General features: G+C 37.5%; 3 protein-coding genes across 6 annotated transcripts in view; 2 read left to right on the forward strand and 1 right to left on the reverse strand.

Moving 5' to 3' along the window:
• Positions 1-2,947, forward strand: part of LOC107548687 (jumonji domain containing 6, arginine demethylase and lysine hydroxylase) — a 7,958-nt gene extending 5,011 nt beyond the window's left edge. Inside the window, exon 4 of the mRNA XM_016229475.1 lies at positions 2,053-2,947. Coding sequence (XP_016084961.1) covers positions 2,053-2,184 — 132 coding nt within the window. The 3' untranslated portion in view covers positions 2,185-2,947. The remainder of the gene's footprint in view (positions 1-2,052) is intronic.
• The window catches only part of mettl23 (methyltransferase 23, arginine), an 18,224-nt gene extending 12,942 nt beyond the window's left edge, over positions 1-5,282 (reverse strand). Inside the window, exon 1 of the mRNA XM_016229516.1 lies at positions 5,281-5,282. The gene's annotated coding sequence lies outside the window, so the exon portion shown is untranslated. The remainder of the gene's footprint in view (positions 1-5,280) is intronic.
• Positions 5,283-5,785: 503 nt separating this feature from the next.
• The window catches only part of si:ch73-366l1.5 (FILIA-N KH-like domain-containing protein), a 28,083-nt gene continuing 21,552 nt past the window's right edge, over positions 5,786-12,316 (forward strand). For 2 of the 4 annotated variants that reach the window (XM_016229514.1, XM_016229513.1), the window contains exon 1: positions 5,787-6,434. In XM_016229514.1, coding sequence (XP_016085000.1) covers positions 6,150-6,434 — 285 coding nt within the window. In that variant the 5' untranslated portion in view covers positions 5,787-6,149. Of the gene's footprint in view, positions 6,435-12,316 lie in introns of all 4 variants that reach the window. The other 2 variants (XM_016229511.1, XM_016229515.1) reach the window with 2 other exon arrangements.

Below are 12,316 nucleotides of genomic sequence, written 5' to 3' on the forward strand. Positions count from 1 at the left end.
TCTGTCTTTCAGTCAGTCTCTGTCTGTCTCTCTCTCTGTCTTTCAGTCAGTCTCTGTCTGTCTCTCTCTCTGTCTTTCAGTCAGTCTCTGTCTGTCTCTCTCTCTGTCTTTCAGTCAGTCTCTGTCTGTCTCTCTCTCTGTCTTTCAGTCAGTCTCTGTCGGTCTCTCTCTTTCTGTCTTTCAGTCAGTCTGTCTCTCTCTCTCTGTCTTTCAGTCAGTCTCTGTCGGTCTCTCTCTTTCTGTCTTTCAGTCAGTCTCTGTCTCTCTCTCTCTCTCTGTCTTTCAGTCAGTCTCTGTCTGTCTCTCTCTCTCTGTCTTTCAGTCAGTCTCTGTCTGTCTCTCTCTCTCTGTCTTTCAGTCAGTCTCTGTCTGTCTCTCTCTTTCTGTCTTTCAGTCAGTCTCTCTCTCTTTCTCTCTTTCTGTCTTTCAGTCAGTCTCTGTCTGTCTCTCTCTTTCTGTCTTTCAGTCAGTCTGTCTCTCTCTCTGTCCGTCTGTCTTTCAGTCAGTCTCTGTCTGTCTCTCTCTTTCTGTCTTTCAGTCAGTCTCTGTCTGTCTCTCTCTTTCTGTCTTTCAGTCAGTCTCTGTCTGTCTCTCTCTTTCTGTCTTTCAGTCAGTCTCTGTCTGTCTCTCTCTTTCTGTCTTTCAGTCAGTCTGTTTCTCTCTCTCTCTCTCTGTCTTTCAGTCAGTCTCTGTCTGTCTCTCTCTTTCTGTCTTTCAGTCAGTCTCTGTCTGTCTCTCTCTTTCTGTCTTTCAGTCAGTCTCTGTCGGTCTCTCTCTCTCTCTCTCTGTCTGTCTGTCTTTCAGTCAGTCAGTCTCTGTCCGTCTGTCTGTCTATATATATATATATATATATATATATACATATACACACGCGTGAGAGCGTTCTCTGGCCTTTGGATGGAGATTTACTACTGATCACAGAACCGTGCTTCACTGAAAGATACGCATGACAATCGCAGCTTCTGGCTAATCGCGATTTCGATTTCATTTCGATTTATCGTGCAGCCCTATTTAAAATTTTATTTTTATCTCGTTTATTTTATTTTTCCTTGCAATTTAGTTATCTCATTTGCTGTCTAATATCGTTGGTCTTTAGAAGTTTGACATATGAAAAAAAGAAAAAGAGTAAATCTAATACACTATTTTACTTGTCAAACATCTAAAGGCTAATGATAATAGACAGCAAATGAGATAACTAAATCGCATGGAAAAAATAAAATTCCAAAATATTTTATTAAATAAACAGAAAAAAATAAACACAGCTTCACTTCATACATAAATACAGAGTTATATGTGTGTGTGTGTGTGTATATACATATATACATATACACACACACACACACACACACACACACACACACACACACACACACACACATATATATATATATATATATATATATATATAAAATGGTAATCATTAAATGCATATTAAACAGCCTGAATGTAAACAGGAGTCATTAAAATGTAACTTATTTTTTTGATAGTTTGGTTCTTCAAAAACGTGTTAAACTTTTTCCAGCATTGATAATATTCATGAATGTTTCTTGATCTGCAAACCAGCATATTAGACTGATTTCTGAAGGATCATGTGACATTGAAGACTGGAGTAATGTAAAATGCAGCTTTGCGTCACAGGAATAAATTACATGTTAAAATAGAAAACAGCTTTTTAAATTGTGGTTGTTTCACAATATTGTATTTTTAAAAAAAATTTTTTTTATAATTCAGCCTTGGTGAGTATAAGAGATTATTATGTATATTCCTGATCCCTTCCTGTCCTGCAGTAATATGAATCTAATCGGTTTATTTTTATACAAACAATTTGCCCCAAATCAGAGGAACCTTAATTTCAATCAAAACGATCCTTTAAAAATTCACATAAATTTGTTTAATTCAAGAAATAACACAGATTGTGAATCTAGTTAAAACTAACCAAGGTATGTTTTTGAACATTTAAACATTTTCATTTGTATTCATTAAATCCCAATGAGGATATTTTCATGTGTACATGAGATGCTTACGTTCTCACATTTGTCCTTTTCCCTGAAGGCTGACTCGGGCTCTGAGGGCGACGCCATGACCCATCGCAGAAAGAAGAGGAGAACCTGTGGCATGATTGGGAACGGTGACATTACAAGCCAGGACGACTGCGTGAGCAAAGAGCGCAGTTCGTCTCGGTGACATCCCACTCAACAACAGAGGGGCTGCAGCCATAATCGTCTCCTAGACCATGAAACGTCACGCTCTCTCTGTCTGTCGCCCTCAGGAGACTCCTGTCCATTAGATAAGAGGTTGCCTCTGCGTCACGTCTGGGCACATGATAACAAACTCTGTCCTAGTGCGCTTTTAGAGATAAACATGAACAAAATATCCAAATATGTGCTTGCTGGAGGAGCATTGCATGAACGAGTCAACAGCTGTGTGTGAGAAGAGAAGGGAAACCCTCCTTGTGTTGCCTTTGCTGATGTCAGGCTCTGGACAGGAAGCTTGACGTCGTCTCCTGTCCCAGTGCCAATGTCGTTAATCTGCATTTGATTCAGAACAGATGCCGTTTTTGTATTTCACAGGGGTTATGTGCAGATTTGTGAGAGATGTATCATGACCCATCTAGGGTAATATGTCTGGCCTGATGTGTAATGCTGCCTTTAGCTCTTTGATTCTAGAACATTGATTATTTTATTACTGATTCTACTTTATTTTTGAGCTGCACTTAAACATGGGTTTCTTGTCTTTTGGTTAAACTAGCCCATAGTACTTACAACTGTTAAACAGCAGTGATTTCTGGTCCCTTTTCTCACTCTTCTACATAAGAATTTTGATTTAAAATGTCTCAAACTTTAAATTAGAAGCCCTTTATGGAGCGCCACACTACATGTGATTTTATATATATATAATTTGCGAAAACGGATAACTAACTAATTTTCAGAAAATCATGTTTTTTCATTGTGCATTCCAATTAATCTCAATCAAACTGCAGATGGGTTATTTTGATTAGGTAAAAAATAACTCAAATACAGCTAACTAGCACAATAAAATATTATTGTGAGTTATCTGTTTTTGCAAATAAACTCTTCATATATTCTATCGTTTGCGCAAATGAAGAATTCCTTATATCCCTTGTTTGCCTTGTCTAATTCGTTCCCTCGTTTTAGTAAATTGTGGCTGACGTACTAATTTGTTGTTTCAATTTTAAACAAAAAATTGGCCTCAATTGACTAAAATTAGGGAACGAATTCTAAATTTGTGAAAACGGTAAATATTTTGTCGGTATCTCATGTGCGAAGCTTTGTATTACCTAAATAACATTGTAGTGGAGCCAAAAGTTTGAATGCACCTTTTCTTAAGTTGGAACTACTGTGAATGCGCAAAAAAAACGTTTGAACTCGACTTTTCTCTTCTTTCGTCTATTAGCAGTGAATTCAATGGTTAATTTAGCTCAACTAACTGAAATACGAGGTGTTTTTCTTTTATAACCCCTCTGTGTAAGTGAAACACTAGGAGGCGCTTCTTTATTATACAGTGCGCTATGAGCCACGCAAAGAGGGGGAAAATCTTGCAATCATAATTCATGAAAATCCACATTTCCTGTTCAAAATGGAAAACGTGACTAGCCTATAATGTTTTTGTATGTTTTCAATTCTTTTTTTTAACTAAAGGAAATCGCGTAACTCCAAAAATACCTAAATGTTTCAGGGCTGCATGTTGTGATGGTGTGAGGTGATTAATGATCGAAGTGAGTGTTGTTGAGGGGTTTGTGTCAGTGCTTTCTTTGTGTACGAGTCAAGGAGAAAGATGTGGTTAAAAAGTGCCTATTTTTGCCTGATGTTGGTCATTCAGGTTGCTCATATTTCACATTCTCATATCATTTCTCAGAGCTGTGGTTTTGAATTGCTAATGTTAGTGTTTTAATGAATGGCCTGTGCTTTTAGATGAAGCCTCCAGATCGTCAGTGTTTTCTCTAGGGTATGTTCTTACTTCAGCTCCTCATGTTCCATGTTCAGCACTGGCTCGGTCATGTGACACTTTGATGTTGCTCAGATCAAACAGAATTATTAATGATAATTGTTTAATAAAGGTTTCTATGTATTTATCTTGGTGTTCTCAGTGTTTTTGTCCAGATATCGCGTGTTGTCCACTGGGCATATTTAACCGTTCAGGGTGTGACTGTACATTCAAACCACCATGGCTGATTTTTATTGACCATTGCATGCCATATTTCCTCTTTATACGTCATTGTGGTTATTTATGACGAGATCAATTCAAAGGGGTCATGCACCAAATACCAGCAGAATATCTCTTATCCCAGATAGTTTGTAGAGGTAAAATTCAATTTTTTTTAATACAATAAGACTTTTATTAAAAAAACACATTTCTTAATTTGTTTTAGGTTATTTGTGTATTTGTAGTAACTTCGATTGAACTCAACTTATTAAAGGGGTCATATGATGCTGCTAAAAAGAACATTATTTTGTGTATTTGGTGTAATGTGTTTATGCGGTTTAAGGTAAAAAAAAAAAAACACATTTTCTACATAATGTACATTATTGTTTCTCCTCTATGCCCCGCCTTTCTGAAATGCGTCGATTTTTACAAAGCTCATCGGTCTGAAAAAGCGAGGTGTGCTGTGATTGGCCAGCTATCCAGTGCGTTGTGATTGGCCGAATACCTCAAGCGTGTGACGGAAATGTTACGTCCCTTACCATATTGTGATGCCTGCGGCAACCACATGTGACGACCCCGGACTGGACTCCGCTTCGTCCACGGTGAAAGCCGATCCGGCGATCCACAGCGCAAAGTTGTAGTATTTCCTCAGTGACCAGCACGGATCAGCTCTAGGCATGACGAAGCGATATCGTCCTCTTTTGGAAGACCAAACAAAGTAGTTTCGCTTTCACAACGAATCACACAGCGCCTTCACAACATGGCGGTGGCGACAACAATACTACAGCGAGAATAAAAGTTACGCCTTCTTTCTTTGTGTGAATATTTGGGCGGCGTTATGCAAATCTTCCCACATAGTGATGTAGATATGTGGGGGCGTGTTAGAACGTGCCGTTTTAGGTAGGCGTGGTTTACTCTTAACTTTTATAAAGAATATCTCTTTGAATTTGAGACTTTAGTCTTCGCAACTTTACAGATCTTCTTTATGTACCAAGAGCTTGTAACACTCCAAAGAGAAAGGAAAAATTTAAATCGCATCATATGACCCCTTTAAATGATGCATTTAGGATATTTTAACTAGCCTACTTTCACACAATTTTAAAACGTGTAAACTACGCCTTTGTTTAAAGACATTTATTGGGAATAGTGTTGCTGTTTATAAGAAAAAAACAAGTTAAGTCATGCATCAGAAGGTTAAAGTTAGTTTTAGAGAGAATGTGAAATATATTGCGATCTGATATAGGCTATAAGCAGCGATATCCATTAAAAATATAACCATACTGCATCAACATTATAAGGACAATTTACTGTACGCAGTCTGGTAAAATTCTATACATTTCTAAAAGATATGCTAGTATAAGTTCAGTAGGGACGTATAGCCTACTATACTGTCCATCACAATAAAATATGTTATTTTTCAAAAAAAGAAAGAATCTTCTTTTGCGCCTCTCAGCGTTGCTCCTTTAATAGGATGGGCTGTCCTTCAGGGAGTGACGCTGCTTAGAAAGTCATTGGCTGTGTCTCAAAACCTAATAATAACCTGCCTAACTAGCATTTATGGGTATCAGCAAGAAGCAGCATTTTTAGAATCCTCAATAGTTGCGTTTGGAACGTGATGCCCGTTCATTTTATTTGATCTATTAGCCTATTCATGCACTTGAGCTATTCATCATTTAAGATCATTTGGTTGAAATGGTGTGACTGGCTACTAATGCATTTTATTTCGTGTAAGCGTTCAGAACGCTGGATCGTTCGTCTTTTGGAACTCGGAGGCGCGTCCTAGTGCGCCCCTGAATTGCTGTCTATGTAGGCAGCTGACTCGGATTTAAGACACAGCCATTTCAGAAAGCGTCTCTGGCACATGGGCTTTATGAGATCGCTCGCTCAGAAGTGTTGTAACGGGACGAGCCGAGGCGGTCACTAATCCGCGTCTTACAGGCGTCCGCTTTTACGCACAATAACGACAGCAGCAGCAGCAGGCAATCATGGCTATAGACGCGCCCGTTATTTTGTCCGCACTTTTCTTTACGATTATTGCCATTATAGTTGCATCGGCGTTCCTGGCGAAGAAACCTGCGCAAAAGAAAGAACAGAAACAGAAACAGCATGAGAAATCCGAGCGGGTTACTGAGTATCACCAGCCTATAGTAGAGCAACCAGCAGCTCCAGTTCAGAAGGAGGTGATTGTTGAAAAGAAAAGGGAAGAACCCGTTCCCGTCGCTCCTGTCGTAGAAGCTGAAGTCATCCCCGTGCAACAAACACCTGTACAGGTAAGATGCGTCCTGGCCATTCAGCGCACCTTGCGTTTCCTCTACACTATTTTTTCACGAGTGCAGCGTTTGTAAGACGGTCTGTCAAGATTCAACACAGTTCAGCTTTTTAAAATGTGTCTCCAATCCAGATCCGTTCAGTTCCATTTTGTTGCGCGTTTTTGGACGCATGGACGTGTTGCGTAAACGTTTCCTTAAGAGTCGTTCCACGATATTTTTAAGTTGATTGTTTGTAATGGTATTTGTAGTGGAACCCGTTAAACATTTCTGTAAGCATTTTTTCAGCACGGGTCTCCTGTGTGTCGTCGTGTCTGAAAAGGGAAAAAAAGTATCGTGCCATAAGCATTGCATGTTTTAAAAGAGCATATATGAAAAACCGCGGTATTTGCGGTTTTTGTACGCACAACTCTAAATTGTGGCAGCCTGTATAATTCGTTTAAGGACGAAGTGGCAGCACTTGAACGCTGGCCAGGGTTTATCAAGGGTTCCCAGCTGATTACCAAACGGTTCCCAGCAATACAAGAGAGTCTCAAGAGTTCTTTCAAGAGTTTTCATTATTGTTATGAGATTGTATGTTTTACTTTTCAGTTTGTTTGTAATTGTCATTCATGATGACTGTAGTGCAGTAATGCAAATCTTGTCCTGTGGCCATAAATTCTAGAATAGAGTTCAGAATCAGGGCTGATAAACAAAGTAATCATAGCTATTTGTTACTTAAACGACCATTTAATGTAGAAACATGGTTGCTCCAGTGAAGGAGATCATTTACTAGCAGTGTTGGGGAAAGTTACTTTTAAAAGTAATGCATTACAATATTGCCTTACTCCATAAAAAAGTAACTAATTACGTTACTTAGTTACTTTTTTATGGAAAGTAATGCGTTACGTTACTTTTGCGCTACTTTTTAAATCTGGACAGGGCTTGCTTGTTTGTTTTTAAAATAAAAAAAGTTCTATTTTTGGCAAATATAAAAGCCTTTTCACACCAAAAGTGAAATGAATGCACCTCAGGCTGAAGGGAAAGTAAATTTACGTCCGTACAGTAGAATGCAGAAGAAGACATTTCAACACACTTCAGCAATAAAAAAAGACACACAAATGTTCGTCTAGAGTAATTTGTGCTTATTAGTATGATTGAACTGGATCATCGAAGGTCAGAAGCAAAGACATTGGTTAATAGAATGGGAATAAATACATAAAGCATATTTGTGTTGTTTAACATTTAATTATTGCATGTTTGCGTCATATTCTGAGTTTATTATCTGCATTATTTTTATTCATTTTCATTCGTTTTTTTTTTTTTTGGTGAGTGAGATGAATGAATGCATATTCATATTTATTTGAGAACTACAGTAACATCTTCTGATTTCTCTCAGCATGGGGACAGGAGAGCTGTCAATCAATAAATTGGGGAAAAAAAAGTAACTTGCGTTACTTATTTGAAAAAGTAACTCCGATATTCTCTTGTAAATTAAAAAGTAATGCGTTACTTTACTAGTTTCTTGGAAAAAAGTAATCAGATTACATAACTTGCGTTACTTGTAATATATTACCCCCAACACTGTTTACTAGTATATTTTCAATTCTTTTTCGGAAAAAAAAAAAACGCTACACAACTGAAGATCTCTTAAAAACACTGTGGAGACGGCCATCTTGGTGTAGAGTACAGAATGTTTCTTTGCTCAGCCTTTTTTAAACATCATCCTGGTGAGAGTTCAGCAGGGTTTTTGACTTTTCATATGAGAACGCGTTTGGTCTTGTCTTAGAATGTGCTCACCACAGCAGAACCCAGAGCTTTGGACGTGACAAACTCCAGGGTCCTTCTATATATGGCTTCAAACGTATATCAACTATATTTAAAAGTGTATATTGTATAACATGTCGGTGTTGAGAGCTCAAGGAGTCTTGAGCACAGGTGTGTGTTACACTAGTGAGCACATGATCTTAAATGAATACTCCTGAGGAATTTACGTTTACAAAAAGCTTCATAGTTCCAGTATTACAAAACTGACATAACGCACCATTGTTGTGACATTATTATTTCTCTCTCTGGTGGACTACTTGATGATCTTCAATACGTTTTAAGTTTAATGCAATCACTAATTTGACAAGATCACTTTCTGATTAAAGTCCATATTCTGGTTATGGCTTTATTTTGGAAAGCAAACATTTACATATTCCACAGATACTGGAATATTCCTGTATACATGTAGTAATAATAATAAAAAAAGTTTGTCCTCCTTACTCCAATAATGTATTTTATCAGTAGCTTGACTTTCCCCCACTTTTCTGTTTCTAATATCACCCACATTTACCTTTGTTTAGCCATGCGTATGTCTAAATGAATGTTTGCTTATGGATATTGTAAATGAGGTGTTTAAACGACCCAGAATTCTGGCATGTGACAGAATTTTTAAAACGGTAATATTTACTTTATCTGGTTTTGGCTCGTTCGTACATTTACATAAAATAACCAGAATATGACCAAATTCCGATTGATATTGGAATATTCTTGTATCAGAAAATTCTTCTTTTTTGATTTTGGTTCCATTTTACTTTGTGGAACCAATCAGTTTCACTTTACAGTTTAATACTAATACTACGCTCTAAAAAATGCTGGGTTAAAAAGGGACAAACCCAGCTATTGGGTTCAAAACAACCCAACCGCTGGGTCAAAACAACCCAATAGCTGGGTTTGTCCCTTTTTAACCCAATAGCTGGGTTTGTCCCGTTTTAACCCAATAGCTGGGTTTGTCTGGAAATTTCATGGGGTAGAGTCATCTCCCCAACCATTCTTTCCTCCATATTCTTGTTTTTTGTTGTTGTTGTTGTTGTTGTTTTTTTTTTTTTTACTGCAAATCAGCATACGGACAGCCTGGAGCGCGAGCTGCTTCTTTTCCTTTGGAGGAATTCCAGTCTCGAACAGAATTCCACTCACACGTGATCTTATGTCATTCCCTGTATCACTTCTCGTTCTGTAAACGAGACCGAATTGTCTGGATTCTTCGTAGTGAAATAGTGTGTAATGTGTGACGACCCTCTCAGTCATCCATCTGGCATGTAATGTGCCAACCTTAGCAACTTTGGCAACAGCGATCTGACAGCTTTGAAAATCATGTAGCGTATACCTGGCATAAGGCATCACCAGCTTGCCTTTAATACACTTATAAAAATAAAGGTTCTTTATAAACATCTATGGTTCCATTAAGAACCTTTAACATCCATCGAACCTTTCCATTCTACCAAAGGTTCTTTATAGTGAAAGAACGTTCTTTAGATTAAAATGTTCTTCACGCCTAGAAAAACATGTTTCTTTTAAGAATTGTTCACTGAAAGATTTTTTTTTTAGAACTCAGTTCCTCTATGGTGTAGCTGCAACCCCAATTTTAAAGGGGTCCTATTATGCTCTTTTACAAAGTCTTGATGCTCGCATACTAGGTTGATAGAAAAACACATTACTTTTCACATATTTTACATTATTACAACACCTCTCTCCCCAGTCTGGCATGAACGGCTCGAATAGTTCCTGTATCAAATGAAGGCCCGCCTTCTGAAATGCGAAATGTGCTGTGATTGGTTAGCTGGGCCAGTGTGTGCTGTGATTGGCACCACCTGGTCGGGAAATGACATGCCCCTTACCATAGCCGCCTGCGAGCTTCAGTGTAAATATTGCGTCAATATCAAATCAATTTGAGCACGATTTAAACCTGGATGATTGTAACCACTCTAAGTTCGTCTGCCTTGGGAAAGCTAGCGTGTCTCCGACATAGTGATAACACTCGTTGCCTTCTCTGGTGCAGCTCAACCAGGTCTCGTCCCATTCGTCGATCTTTCTGATATCACAAATCCCGGAAAATATGCGTTGTAGTCCAAACGAGTCGTTCGTTGTAGTTTTTGAAAAGTGATTTCTGTTCAATAAAATCTCCTTTTGAATTGGACTTTGTAACTTTGCAGATCTTTTTTTATGCTCAAACAGCAACATCACAGACTAGCTAAAGTTGAAAAAGCATAATAGGACCCCTTTAAGAGAACCTATTTTTAAGAGTGTATATATTCCTTTTGATAGCTGTTAAGTTCCACACACGAGAAATATTAGAACTGGCGTCACACCTTCTGCTCCAATCCTGTCCATTCAGTACTGCAGGAGACCCTCTGCTATCCGTTACACAGTGTTATGTAACATTGCTTTTTCTGCCTCCACTAGCCTTCCTAAATAACCATGAGAGTGATAAAATTACAGATGGAGCCAGGCCGAATTTAGTCTAATCTCCCATAGCCAGACTTCAGACTAACTGCGTTAAATCTGGTCTGCATTGCAGCTCATTCTGGCCGAGAACCACCCACCAAAGATGACAAGGGGCTGTTTGTTTAGAAGCGAACAATTATGGTTCTTTACATTTTGGGGGCAGAATAGTAGACCAGCATGGGAAATAAATCAAATAATGGTAAGGCAGTCACCGTGAAAGGTTTACTTCCAATGCAGAGCATATAGCTTCCACTGCACGGCAGTGAATGTCTTCCATGCAGAATCTTGGAATATATTGATGATCTATTACTCATTTATTGAGGCTATAAAGCATATTTACATAACCTGGTTCTTGGTTCCTGCTGAGTTTTATTTTCAGCTCTAATCAAATAGACCAGGCCATAAATTTGGAATGAACCCCAGGAGCTTGACGGAGACCCAATTTGCATACTTTTACTGCACATTAAAAGTACATACTTGATGTAAAATAAGTACTTTGAAATGGATGAGCACCACTGACACTGGATGTACTAATCTTTAAAGCACTACATATTATGCACAGATTGGGACTAATGCCTTTAGATTAACTGGTTTAGGTGTGTTTGGTTAGAGGTGAAACTGAACTCTGCAGGAAGGAAGATCTCAAGGGGCAAGGTCGAGACGTACGTGTTGATTGGTTTCTAGGGAAGAAATAAACTCCTGGACTGTGTTTGTTACTCATGGGGCAGATCTCCAATAGATGTGTGACTTTGGATGAGAGCTGGAAGATGGATCGTCTCCAGCAGACTTGCCCTGCCTCTTGCCTGGATGTTTTCATGTGGTAACATGAAACCCAAATAAATTTCACTCAAAAATGAAATATCCTTAATTTTCTATAAAACTTCAGTTAATGCCACTTGTTGAGAAAAAGAAGTCCACTTAATCATATTGAATGCACACTTGTAATGTATTTAAAATCTAACAAGTGTATTAAAAACTCTACCAATATTAATGCAGTCAATATTAATGAAATAAAAGCCCACTTAAGTGTACTTAAGAGATGCACTTTCTTGACTATGCTTCTGAACACATTTAAATATACTTAATGTCAGATTAAAAGTTTTACTTTAGAGTATATTTTAAATCCATTGTTTTAATAATCTTTTATCGTGCTTTAAAGTACACTTATTTTGATGTGTTGACTAACATACTAGAGCACATGTAAAGTACCTAACTGTAATTTTAACTGTATATTAAATTTAACTGTAATGTATGATTATAAATGTGTAATTATAGATTTAAATATGACATACTTTTAATAGAAATGACATTAAAGTGTATTTTAGTTTACGATAAATGCTTGTCCGTACGTTCAACAGCAACTTTAAATGTATTTTAAAGACAACAGAAGTTATGAAATAAATTAAGTTGCCTATAATAAATGTAAACTATATTTTTCATTTAATTCCAAATGACATGCATTTGTTCACATGTAAGTATTTTATTGTAGAGTAGGGTGAATTCAGGTAAATTGGGAATATTTTTGCCAGTGAAATGGGGAAAAAATGTCCCAATCTATATCCTAAAGTGTACTTCTTTTCCCAAAGGGCACCATATTTTATATCATATATATATATATATATATATATATATATATA

The sequence above is a fragment of the Sinocyclocheilus grahami genome, unplaced genomic scaffold (genome assembly GCF_001515645.1).
Source record: "Sinocyclocheilus grahami isolate Dianchi unplaced genomic scaffold, SAMN03320097.WGS_v1.1 scaffold353.1, whole genome shotgun sequence".
In the NCBI taxonomy this organism is placed as follows: domain Eukaryota; kingdom Metazoa; phylum Chordata; class Actinopteri; order Cypriniformes; family Cyprinidae; genus Sinocyclocheilus; species Sinocyclocheilus grahami.